This window comes from Primulina huaijiensis, chromosome 17 (assembly GCF_012295235.1).
Source record: "Primulina huaijiensis isolate GDHJ02 chromosome 17, ASM1229523v2, whole genome shotgun sequence".
NCBI lineage: Eukaryota > Viridiplantae > Streptophyta > Magnoliopsida > Lamiales > Gesneriaceae > Primulina > Primulina huaijiensis.
Window position 1 is genome coordinate 4080636 of NC_133322.1, and position 11169 is coordinate 4091804.

The window sequence follows — 11169 nt, forward strand, 5'->3', positions numbered from 1 at the left end:
GGGGAACATGACGTAGAAGGATGTGTGGAGAGGAAGTGCCGCAGCTGCATCGACGGCGGTGTAACAACTTCCGCTCCGCCACCGCCACCTCCACAGCCCAAGGAGGAACAACCAAAGCCAGCGGCAACTGAAGAAGCAAAGAAGTGAAGAACATTAATTTTACAGGTCTGTAAATTTATGTCCGAGAGTTGGGCCAATTTCTTTCTTTTTTTTTTTCTTTCAGATTTGAGAATTTTAATGATTTATCAGTGACATTGCAGTCAAAATTAATAGATTGAAGAGTTCTAGTTGAGTTATTAAATATAAAAAAACATATAAAAATACAAGCAAAGTGATCTTAGCAAGATAATTAAAACCATTATTATTTGAGGAGATATCTTGTGAGACGATCTCACGAATTTTTATCTGTGATACGAGTCAACTTTACCGATATTCACCATAAAAAAATATTCTTAACATAAAAAATAATATTTTTTCATAGATGACTCAAATAAGAGATCTGTTTTACAAAATACGATCCGTGAGAGCGTTTTACATAAATTTTTGCTTCTTTTACACCAATTTTATAATTTACATGAAAAATTACCACTTTAGTCTTTAAGTAGGTTTATTTTTTGATAAGTCGGTATTGTAACTTGAAGTTTCTTTATATTTCATCATCGAATATTGTTTATAACCACAAATGTTTTTCTATATGTCTCATGAGACAAGAATAAAATTTATATTACACACATTAAAATTTATGTAAGCAAAAATAAAAAGAAATGTCAATCATTTTTTTCAAAATAGAAGCAAAAAACTTGTCTTTTCATTTTATTTTTGTTAAAATAGATTTGTGTAATATAAGTTATTATTGTGGCAAGATGGAGCACATAATATAACATCAGTGTCAAATAAATAATATTGGGTTGATTTCGTTGCTTCGGGTGAAAAATGACACAAAAAAAAACCTAAATTACGGGACAAAACTAATTATTGGCAATTTGCAGGATTAGAACTCCAAATAGACTCACTCACATCACTAAAATTGTAAGTTTCTCTAGTGTGGAATATATCGAATTAAATTAGTAATTTATAAAAATATAAATTCAATTGTGAAAAGCGTTTAATCATTTTGTTTATTTAATTTCTCTCTGTACATCCGAATGAACGAATTCATATATACAAACAAAAGGTTTTGAATCCAACCGTTGCTTCTGAATAAAGTTTTGCCTTTCGGCTGCCAAAAAATAATTGAAGAGTACGTAAATTCCGTTCAAATCAAACTTACCCAAGGATGGGAACACTATTGGGTCGGGTTATGTGGGTCATTTTATTGGTCCGCTTGAAATCAAGTTTGATAAATAAATTCGATTTTTTTTTTAAAAAAAATGAATAAAATCCATTTTTTGGAGGGACTAAAGGATTTGTGGAAGACATATTTATTTTATTAATTTTTATTTTATTTTTTGAAGAATTATCTTACTAGTTTTTAAATGTTAAAAAAATGATTATGAACTTTTCTTCTACAAATTTGCCATAATCACTTTTCGAAACATTTGTAAACACAACTTAAAACAGAGAGAATGTAACATAACAATCAAGTAATTTTTTTATGCAAACCGACGTGACACCAAGTCACCAAGAGTCAAGACTCAAGAGATGCACTCAGAGGCGAGTAGAGCTCGTCTGTGACGCACCCTACTCAAACCAACCAAGTCAAAAAAATTTAATACTCGAGCTCGATTTCGAATAATTTTGGAATAACTGAAACTCAAGAACTTCATTATCATGAACGAAGCTCGAACTCGGCTGTAGGGGTAGTGTCCAAGGTTCTCAAGCTACAACCGGTAACTGGATTCACTTTCACCGTTATCAGCATTCCTTTTTAGTCGTTCTACTTTTTCCAAAGTTAAGCCAATAATTCATGTTATATTTGTAAATGAAAAATGATAAGAAAATTAATCTCTAAAAAAAGGTCTTTTTATTGCTCGGCAAACTGAAACATATCTACAAGTTTTGACCGCAAGTTGTATTTGTTTCAAACGTCAAATTGAAGAAAATTTACATGAAAATAAGGTAGTCTCACGAATCTTTTATTTGTTAGACGGATCAACCCTACCGATATTCACAATAAAAAGTAATTCTTTTTCATGGATGACCCAAATAAGATATGTGTATCTCAAAATACGACCCGTGAGACGTCTCACACAAATTTTTGCCAATAATTGATGTTGCTTAGGGCCAAGAGTCTCAAATCTAATATATATACAATCAAAAGATAAAAAATTATAATTAAATATTTTGAATAACAAAGTAATTTAAATCATCACGTTTCGATTGTTTTAGTCGTCGATTTCCATAGAAAACAAGTAAGCCTTCGTATGGAGGGAGAAGTGTGGAGCTTTTATTGGGCAAAATCAGCATTCCGAAACACCTGCACATTTTCATATCTTCAACAAGAGGATAAATTAATCTAACTATTTCAAGAAACTTCTCGAAACACAGATTCGTGCCAAAAGAAGTGAACTTTTTGAAGGTTACCTGATCCAAATCATTGCAGCATTTTACAACACGGATAAAATACTCATTCAAAAGAAGTGAAAACGCAAATATAATATTACTACTGTGAGCCATGAGGTAGCCATAGGGGAGCCACAGAAGTTCAGGTACAGTATCGAAATCGTCAATATTTGAAAATTCAACGGATTTTGGGGATGGGGGATACAATAAATCGGAAACCCTAAATTCGAAAACCGGCTGAAATAATCAGGGATCCGTATTTCCGATCAGCCAGCCGCCAGTGAGTCTACGGAGAGACACTTACCGACCGGTGGTTCAGTTCTCATACCGGTACGATCTCACGCCACCAAGGGAGAATCACAAGCCTGACAAATATGATCCAATTCCACTTTTCTGTGTCGTTTGGACTGTTAAACTAGTCCTTTGGCATACTCTTTCCACATCAAAGGAAGAATATTTTGAGGCATTCGCCTGCTCGGATTTGTAAGGCTTGTAATTCTCCTTCAAATCGACGTGAAAATAAAATAAGTGAAGAATCTCAATAATTGATCAAATTTATGAGATAAGTACCATATGTATGATATGTCTGTAAATCATTGAATTGAATTTATATTTTATAATAAATTTTATATTCAAGTTCAAGCTCGAAATTTATAAAACGTACTGTATTTTTAGAAAAAATAAAATAATTGAACTTTTTAATCACCAATCAAATTATGCCACGATATTAGTGGAGAAAAAACAAGGGTAGTGCAATCTTTTATAGAACAAATTAAATGTCAATTTGTAGTAAGTTTGATGGATCAACGTCTACGGTGCCTACGTTAATAGTTAAATGTCACCTTAATCTCCCCGGCAAACTGGAAATAACTTTAATTAAATGTTTCGTTTTCACGATATTTGATCCAATTCTCTCCTATAAATACATTACTTCATCGAGGCTAAAAATGCAACAAACACATTGTGTTCTTTGATATTTTGAACCTAGAAATGGCTATCTCATCAGCAATAAACATCAAATCTAGTGTCATTGTTCTTATGTTGGCAATCTTGGGAATTTTCATCTCTCAAACCACCTCGCGCCAAGTACCAACCTTGTCCATGTTAGAGAGACACGAGCAATGGATGCTAGAATACGGCAGGGTTTATGAAAATGTCGAAGAAAGGGCGATTCGCTTCAAGATATTCAAGGATAATGTTGAGTTCATCGAAAGATTCAATGAAGGCGGAGATAGGCCTTACAAGCTTGGCATCAATGCATTTGCTGATCAAACGAATGAGGAGTTTAGGGCTGCTAGGAATGGACTTAAGACCAAATCATCTCAAACTATTTCATTTAAGTATGAAAATGTGAGTGTTGTCCCACCTAGCATAGACTGGAGAAAGAAAGGGGCCGTTACACCAGTCAAGGATCAAGGCCAATGCGGTAAGACATTCCCTTTCCTAGTTATTGGCCATTTGGACAAACAAGCTTTCTTAACAAAAACGTTTTTCCTTGAGAAATATCAAGGTTTATGTCAGGTTTGGCTTTAAAAATTTTAAAAGCACTTACATAATGAAATTGAATAGGTCAAAAAAATATTATGTTCTGAGATTCTGCTTCAATTTTTCTTCAAGATATAAATCCATAGAAATATTAAAAATAAAGGGAAACTAGTGTTCCGACCAGCCATGTTTGGTTGATCAAGTGTATAACGTTTCTTGAAGGTACACATTCGAGTTAATTTACAATCTTTTTCTTCTCTATCTTCCTGTCCTAAAACTACAGGAAGTTGCTGGGCATTTTCAGCAATAGCAGCAACAGAAGGGATCAACAAGCTCTCAACAAGCAAACTGATCTCACTGTCCGAGCAAGAAATAGTAGACTGCGACAGAACAAGCAATGACCAAGGCTGTGAGGGCGGATACATGGAAGACGCCTTCGAGTTCATCACCAAGAACAAAGGGGTCGCCTCCGAATCCACTTACCCTTACTCAGCCGCAGATGGAACCTGCAACAAGAACAAAGAAGCATCCCACGCAGCCAAGATTTCAGGGTTCGAAAAGGTGCCCACAAACAGCGAGGCTGCTCTTGTTAAGGCCGTGGCACATCAGCCCGTATCTGTGTCCATCGATGCCAGCGGAATGTCGTTCCAGTTTTATTCAAGCGGGGTGTTTACAGGGGACTGTGGGACCGATCTCGATCACGGCGTGACTGCGGTTGGATATGGAAAGGCCGAGGACGGTACTAAGTATTGGTTGATCAAGAATTCTTGGGGTACTAGTTGGGGTATGGAGGGGTATATTATGATGGAGAAGGATATCAGTGCTAAAGAAGGGCTTTGTGGGATTGCCATGGATTCCTCATACCCGACTGCTTGATCGTCAGAAATCGTATTTATTGGCATATACATACACAGGTTGAATCCTGATTCGGGAATGGATGGGAAAATTACAGCTTGTATTATATTGTATATATTTGTCATGTGTATATTTTGTCTATTGTTGCCTCTTTGATCGAGTCATGTACGTGATGAATTTGGGTCTCAACTTTATGCAGTTTGAGAAATTTATCCAACATCGTCAATTATCTCACACAATTCCTGTACACAATACCACCAACCTACTTCACACAAACTACATAGAACAGAATAAATGATGGATCTGAGACGAATTTCTCTCTTTCACAATACCGAGATCTGAACAATACTTGCCAAAAATATGAAGTAACAACTACCGACCCGCGAATTTGGTTGGTGGTGAGTATTAGTTAGAGTGCTGCAGTTTCTTTAATCTGGTTAAACATTTTCCTTTTCTGTTCGTGTTTAAACACATCACTCTAAATAAGTAACAACAATGCTTTGCTAACCTGTTGTGAGTAATTTCTGTTTTGTGTATGTGCCTACAATTAACATACTTACTGTTGAGAATATATTAGAGTTTAAAAGAAGGTGAATAAACTCTTTTAAAATTTCTTTCAAACTTTAGCTATTTTTGACAATTTCTATGTTGTTAAAGAAATATTTTTGAATGACTAACTTCACACTAAACCACTTAAAAAAACAATGAGTGCGAAAAGGGTCTGATTTGACGAATTATAAAGTATATATTATTGAATTAGCAGTTAACAAGAAACGACTAGATATGAGCAGTTAAATAAAAACGCGTAATGTAAAGAAGACAAGTATTTATGGATGTAAGAAAATAAATACTCATACGTAATAATTTCTTCCACTTAAGAAAGAATTCATAAAAAATTTTTATTGATATAACTCTTTGTAACGACTCATTTCATCTAGAACTTATGATTGTCTATGTTGAAACTCTTGGTATATGCTTCAACAAGTTCTGGATGTTTAAGAATCATCAGTTATCAAAAAAGACAATTTAACGCAACCATCACCATAAATAAGTTGGTAGAGTAACACAATGAAATTATTGGAGATATGATATAAGCTCATAGACGTGTGCTAAAGTTGAGCTGTTTGAAATGTGATAGTTTAAGCGTGCTCAAAACTCTTGGAAATAATGCATACTTGATATTTGATTCAACTAAAAAACTCATTTTTCAATTTAGAATCTGCCTATTTATAGTTGAAAAACTCCAAAAGTCATATTTGCTTTTTAACGAGCATCTATACTTTTTCCGACAAAAGTGATATGTTTCTTTCTGTTGTCGTACATATTATTAAATTATCATTTAATGTTTTTGTGCTTTTGCGACTTTTAGCTTGTAGCTTTTGAAAAAAGCTGATATATCATAGATTAATTATGAAACTTTCTGTCATTCGAGAATTTGTAGGATATTGTGTAATCATACTTGAACTGGTAGTCGTTTGAACTGCTTGAGATGCAATATCTATTTTGATATGCTCATTTCTGACCGATGCAGTTGAATCATAACTGTTAAACTTGTGCACAAACAGAAAACAAATGATTTACTGTTTGAGCTTTCTTAATCGACTTTACTTCTTTATATACTATCTGAATGGCTTGTCCTGATTCAACCGTCAAAAAACCTGAATTACAAAAAAGAAACGGCTAGATCCCGAAACAACTTAATATTATTATTTGTCAATCATCAAAACTTAAGATAGTAAAATTATTATAATACATAATGTCAAAAACAAAATTGATATATTTTTCGTATAAAAATTAACTTAAAATGAGTGAAATTATTTTAAGTTTTAATATTTTTTAATATCGAAAATAATTTTTACATATTTTTTTAAAAGATTATTTAATTAATTATGTTGAATTGAAATAATTGAAGTTTAATTGTAATAAATTTAGTACTCACTTAATTATCGTCTTTTGTAAATTAAATCAATAAGTAAAAAATATTTATATTGATATATAAAAATATTTTAAATAAATAAAAGTTATTTAAGTTCATCTATTAGTTCAAAGAAATAAAAAAACACACAACATTAAATTACAAAATCTATAAAATTCTATGAGTACGTTTCAAATTGTCATAAAAAATCCTGCAAAATAGATCTACAACATTATGTAAAAATCTTTAAAAATTGTGAGATTTTACAATTGTAAGTAGAAATTTATAACTACAGTAAAGTCGGTTATTTTTAAAAAATCAACAAATCTTTGCAATGATCACACACTCCTTGGTTTCTACAAGACAGGTAATATATCAAAAGCTTCAAACAAAATCAATATTAGTATCGATTAAATTGTGTAATAATCTATACATTGAATATCTATTGAATACATTAAACCAATTTCTTTTACTTATGTTGTTTACAGCAATCTTCATAAGAAATAACAACCAAATTTGGTAGTGGCTGTATATTTACCACCATATACTAGCAAAAAGAAGGGCGCAAAAGGAAAAAAATCAGAAACAAAGAAAAGATTGTTTCCACTCAAAGTAAGCCATCACATTCGTATTGATCCGCTCTTGATCAAGTTCAAGTTCAGACTATTGTAGCGCTCTCTTGAATACTGTCTCGACGCCTTTCTCCAATCTGTTCCAGCCTTCATCATTGCAGCAAACTCCTCGTAACTTATACGCCCATCCTGCGAACAATAATACCCAGAAACAAATTCAAGCAATGTACGAAATAATGTGTTTGAGATAGTCAGAAACTTGAGATAGAACGTGACTGACCTTGTCCGTGTCTACGTCTTGCATAATGGCAACAATGACCTCTTCGCTGGTCGCCTCTGTCTCTGCCTCTTCGACCAAGGCATCTCTTAGCTCTTCCATCTCTATATATCCACTTTTGTCAGTATCAAAGAACTCGAAAGCCTTGTGTATGTGTTCGTCGTTTCCCATCTTTCTTAAGTGAACAGAGATTGCAACAAACTCTCCACAGTTGAGATATCCATCTTTATCCACATCACCCTGTTCCAACAGGATTTTTTTAAAAAAAAAAACTAAAATTATTCTACTAGTTGATACAAAGCTGAATTTACACGTGGCTGAGGCGTGTGGGCTGTGGCATTCAAAAATTTTGTACTTTGCAAATGAAGTGGTCTCTAAAATGACATTATCTTTTTCGGTAATCATTTTAAACAATGCGAGCTCATGGGAGGTATGCTGACAATATTTTTATAGGGAGGGTCACTGCCTTACTTTTCCCCATGCTTATCACAGCTTGTTGAATCATTTACTGATGAACGATTCATAGATGAATAGCCCTTTCGAGCTCTTCAAAAGATTTAAGCCTAGAATGAAGTCTTATAATAAAATGTGACACTTACAGCTTCCATTAGAATTTGAAGATCGCTATCCGGGATGTGATGACCGAGCTTGTGTAACCCCACTCTTAACTCGTCAATGCCAATCTTCCCTTTGTTGTCTGTATCCATCGATTGGAATCCTTCGACTATGCCTGCCACTTCCTCCACAGATAAATGCTCAGCAATCACCTAACATTCGAGAAATCGATTTAGCAAAAACCTCAACAGGCTAACGACACCATTATTGATCGTCTATTTGCTACAAGTAGCAAGAGCTCTTACCCGTAGAGCTCTTTTCTTGAGCTTATTCATCATTGAAAACTGCTTCAGCCTAGCTCTAACAGTTTCACCCAAAGAAACATTTGGAGCACTCTTTGCATTCTGCAACCAAGGATGATCTGCAAGTGAAGCAGCTAGAATTATCAACAATTTGAAACAAGCAATCAAGCACGGTACTGATCGAAATCTTGTGTCGTTTAATGGGCTAAATATTACCTAGAACTTCCTCGGGTGTAAGACGTTTCCTGGGGTCAGGGTTGAGCATTTTCTTTACCAGGTCTTTTGCTTTATCAGAAACCTTAGGCCAGGGGTCTCTTTTGAAGCTAACAACCGAACGGATAATTGCTTGGGCAATGCCTTGTTCAGTTTCTGCAGATTAACAACATTTTGTGCAAGAGGGATTGTCAAAACCGAGGGGAAATTTCAGTACTTTCAAGCAAATAAGAGAGACTCCCTATGTGTGCAGACGCTAGTTAACCGAACTTTGCATCCCTAGGTACTATACGGTACACAAAATATAATTGATAACAACCATTTTTTATTACTTGGATTATTCTCCTACTATAAAGTTGACATTAAGTCTAGTTGCATAAATTCGAAATATGGAAACTAACCAGCCCAAAACGGTGGAAATCCACAGAGTAAGATATAGAGAATTACGCCAGCACTCCAAATGTCTATTTCCGGACCATAGTCTTTCTTCAGCACCTCCGGAGCCATATAAAACGGACTTCCCACAATTTCATCAAATCTCTCCCCTGTAGAAACACCAAAACGTTAGCTCGTGCAATCTAACACATTTTTAATGCAACCCAAAAAAACTATAAAGTGTAAAAGGAAAATACCAGGCTTGAAGATAACTGATAGCCCAAAATCAATGACCTTTAAAGGTGCTGTTTCCTTCGTATTTGCAAACAAGAAGTTTTCAGGTTTAAGATCACGATGCATGACCCCATGCTTATGGCAATTCTGCAGGAAGAATCACTTAATCAGATAACACTCACGAGTGAACAAAATGCAGTTTCTTTTCAAGTAAACACAATAATAGACAGAACAAAAGTTGGAAGATAGAAATAAAGGATGCAGAGAACCAATTTTAACTTCTATAATTCTCCTATTAAGGAAAAAATACACAAGTATATAACTTTGAAAACATAAACAGATACGATCGTGAAAAATTCGGTCAAAGTACATGAAATAATGCATTTTTGCGTCAATGTACAACAGATGTGAAACATACTTACGGAATTGGCATCAGTTATCACTCGAGATATCACCACTCAAATGATAAATCAACATTAAAAATCTCAACTTAGCAAATGTAGATTAGAACTTATACCAGAGTCATAAAGCAACCAAACACCAAGAAATCGAATCTTCACCTGAATAACTTCAACAATAGTTCGAGTCACCGCGGCAGCCGCTCTCTCAGTATAATGTCCTCTAGAAACAATTCTGTCAAACAGTTCACCACCCTCACACAACTCCATAACTAAGTGCACTGCACTATCATCTTCATATGTATCCTTCAAACTCACAACATTTGGAAGCTTAGGCAAATGCTTCATGATCTGAACCTCCCTCTTCACATCCTCAATATCTACTCTAGTCCTCAGCTTCTTCTTCGATATCGACTTACAAGCAAAAACTTCCCCGGTAGATTTTTCAGTGCATAAATAGGTAACCCCGAATTCACCTCTACCGAGTTCACGCCCCAGCTCGTAAAAGTCAAATATGTTATGCCCTGTTAGATTGGTTAATACATAGGATTTGTATCCACCAAAGGGCACATGTTTACCATCATGATTAGCGAAATGATTTGGCGCACGCTTTCCCACAATCTTCTCATCGGAAGTTTTCGGGACAGCACAACAATTTCCCATTTTAATGAAAGCAAGAAAAATCAAACAAATTTTTTAATACTTGACACAAGTATAGTCAGAATTCAATCAAAACCCAGGTATCAATCAGTCAAATTCCGAACTTCCTCTGATCGAAAGAATAAAGATTTAACTTTTATCAGCATAAGCTCCAAACTCTCCCACCTGAAGAATTCCCACGATTTCTATGCCGACTAAGCTTATAACTTGCACCAAAAAGATACCACTCAACTAAAAATGAAAATCCAAACTTTAAGATCAAAACACAATAAATAAATAAAACAAAGAATCGGGCTTTCTATAAATTCAACCAGCTTCAAAACCCGCCTAACAAGTTTCAGATATTTCAAGATTCGATGTTCCAGATAAAAGGGGTGTCAAAACCAAGAAAATATACCCTGTTTCAAACAGCCTAATTGAAGATTTTTCAAGAAATATGAAGTGAGTTAAAGGAAAAGGTTTGGTATTGGCTAAACAATGTGAAGAAGGCGAAGGGGATTTAAGGGAAGATGGCAAAGGCCTTTGTGAATGCCTAGAAAACTGTCGAGAATTGGAATATTTCACATCATGGAGGGGGAGAGTTACCGTCATTTCTTGGTGACTTCCCTCCTATTGTATGTTTCAAAATAATAAATATCTTTTTAGACATTTTTCTCCTCTCAACTAATTCTATTTGACTAATGTGCGAACACATTTATTTTCATTCTCTCCCAAACAATCATACTATTTCAAACATTTTGTTTGGTTTAGAAGTGGTCCAAAACCATTACATATTAAAAAAAAAAAAAAATAGATATGTTGTGAGATGATCTCATCGATTTTTATT

At 34.4% G+C, this 11169-nt stretch overlaps 2 protein-coding genes across 2 annotated transcripts; one reads left to right on the top strand and one right to left on the bottom strand.

The window, feature by feature from the left end:
• Positions 1-3355: 3355 nt before the first annotated feature.
• Positions 3356-4908, top strand: LOC140963638 (senescence-specific cysteine protease SAG39-like). Its single transcript, XM_073423032.1, has 2 exons — positions 3356-3928; positions 4271-4908. The coding sequence occupies exons 1-2, from the start codon at positions 3493-3495 to the stop codon at positions 4861-4863; spliced, it is 1029 nt and encodes a 342-aa protein (XP_073279133.1). The 5' UTR covers positions 3356-3492; the 3' UTR covers positions 4864-4908.
• Positions 4909-7123: 2215 nt separating this feature from the next.
• LOC140962991 (calcium-dependent protein kinase 32-like) lies at positions 7124-10936 on the bottom strand. The gene is made up of 8 exons (XM_073422169.1): positions 9846-10936; positions 9309-9432; positions 9078-9221; positions 8680-8832; positions 8467-8582; positions 8206-8373; positions 7610-7846; positions 7124-7518 (listed from the first exon to the last, which is right to left on the bottom strand). Exons 1-8 carry the CDS (start codon positions 10344-10346, stop codon positions 7378-7380), a joined length of 1584 nt encoding a protein of 527 aa, XP_073278270.1. The 5' UTR covers positions 10347-10936; the 3' UTR covers positions 7124-7377.
• Positions 10937-11169: the final 233 nt, after the last annotated feature.

What these genes read in the sequence shown, in the direction of transcription:
- LOC140963638 (XM_073423032.1), top strand. Translation starts at nt 3,493, where the DNA reads ATGGCTATCTCATCAGCAATAAACATCAAATCTAGTGTCATTGTTCTT. An exon ending in CAAGGATCAAGGCCAATGCG is followed by an intron (nt 3,929 to 4,270) that starts GTAAGACATTCC and finishes CTAAAACTACAG; the next exon opens with GAAGTTGCTGGGCATTTTCA.
- LOC140962991 (XM_073422169.1), bottom strand. Translation starts at nt 10,346, where the DNA reads ATGGGAAATTGTTGTGCTGTCCCGAAAACTTCCGATGAGAAGATTGTG. An exon ending in TCAAGAAAAGAGCTCTACGG is followed by an intron (nt 8,374 to 8,466) that starts GTAAGAGCTCTT and finishes CTCGAATGTTAG; the next exon opens with GTGATTGCTGAGCATTTATC. An exon ending in AAGACGTAGACACGGACAAG is followed by an intron (nt 7,519 to 7,609) that starts GTCAGTCACGTT and finishes TATTGTTCGCAG; the next exon opens with GATGGGCGTATAAGTTACGA.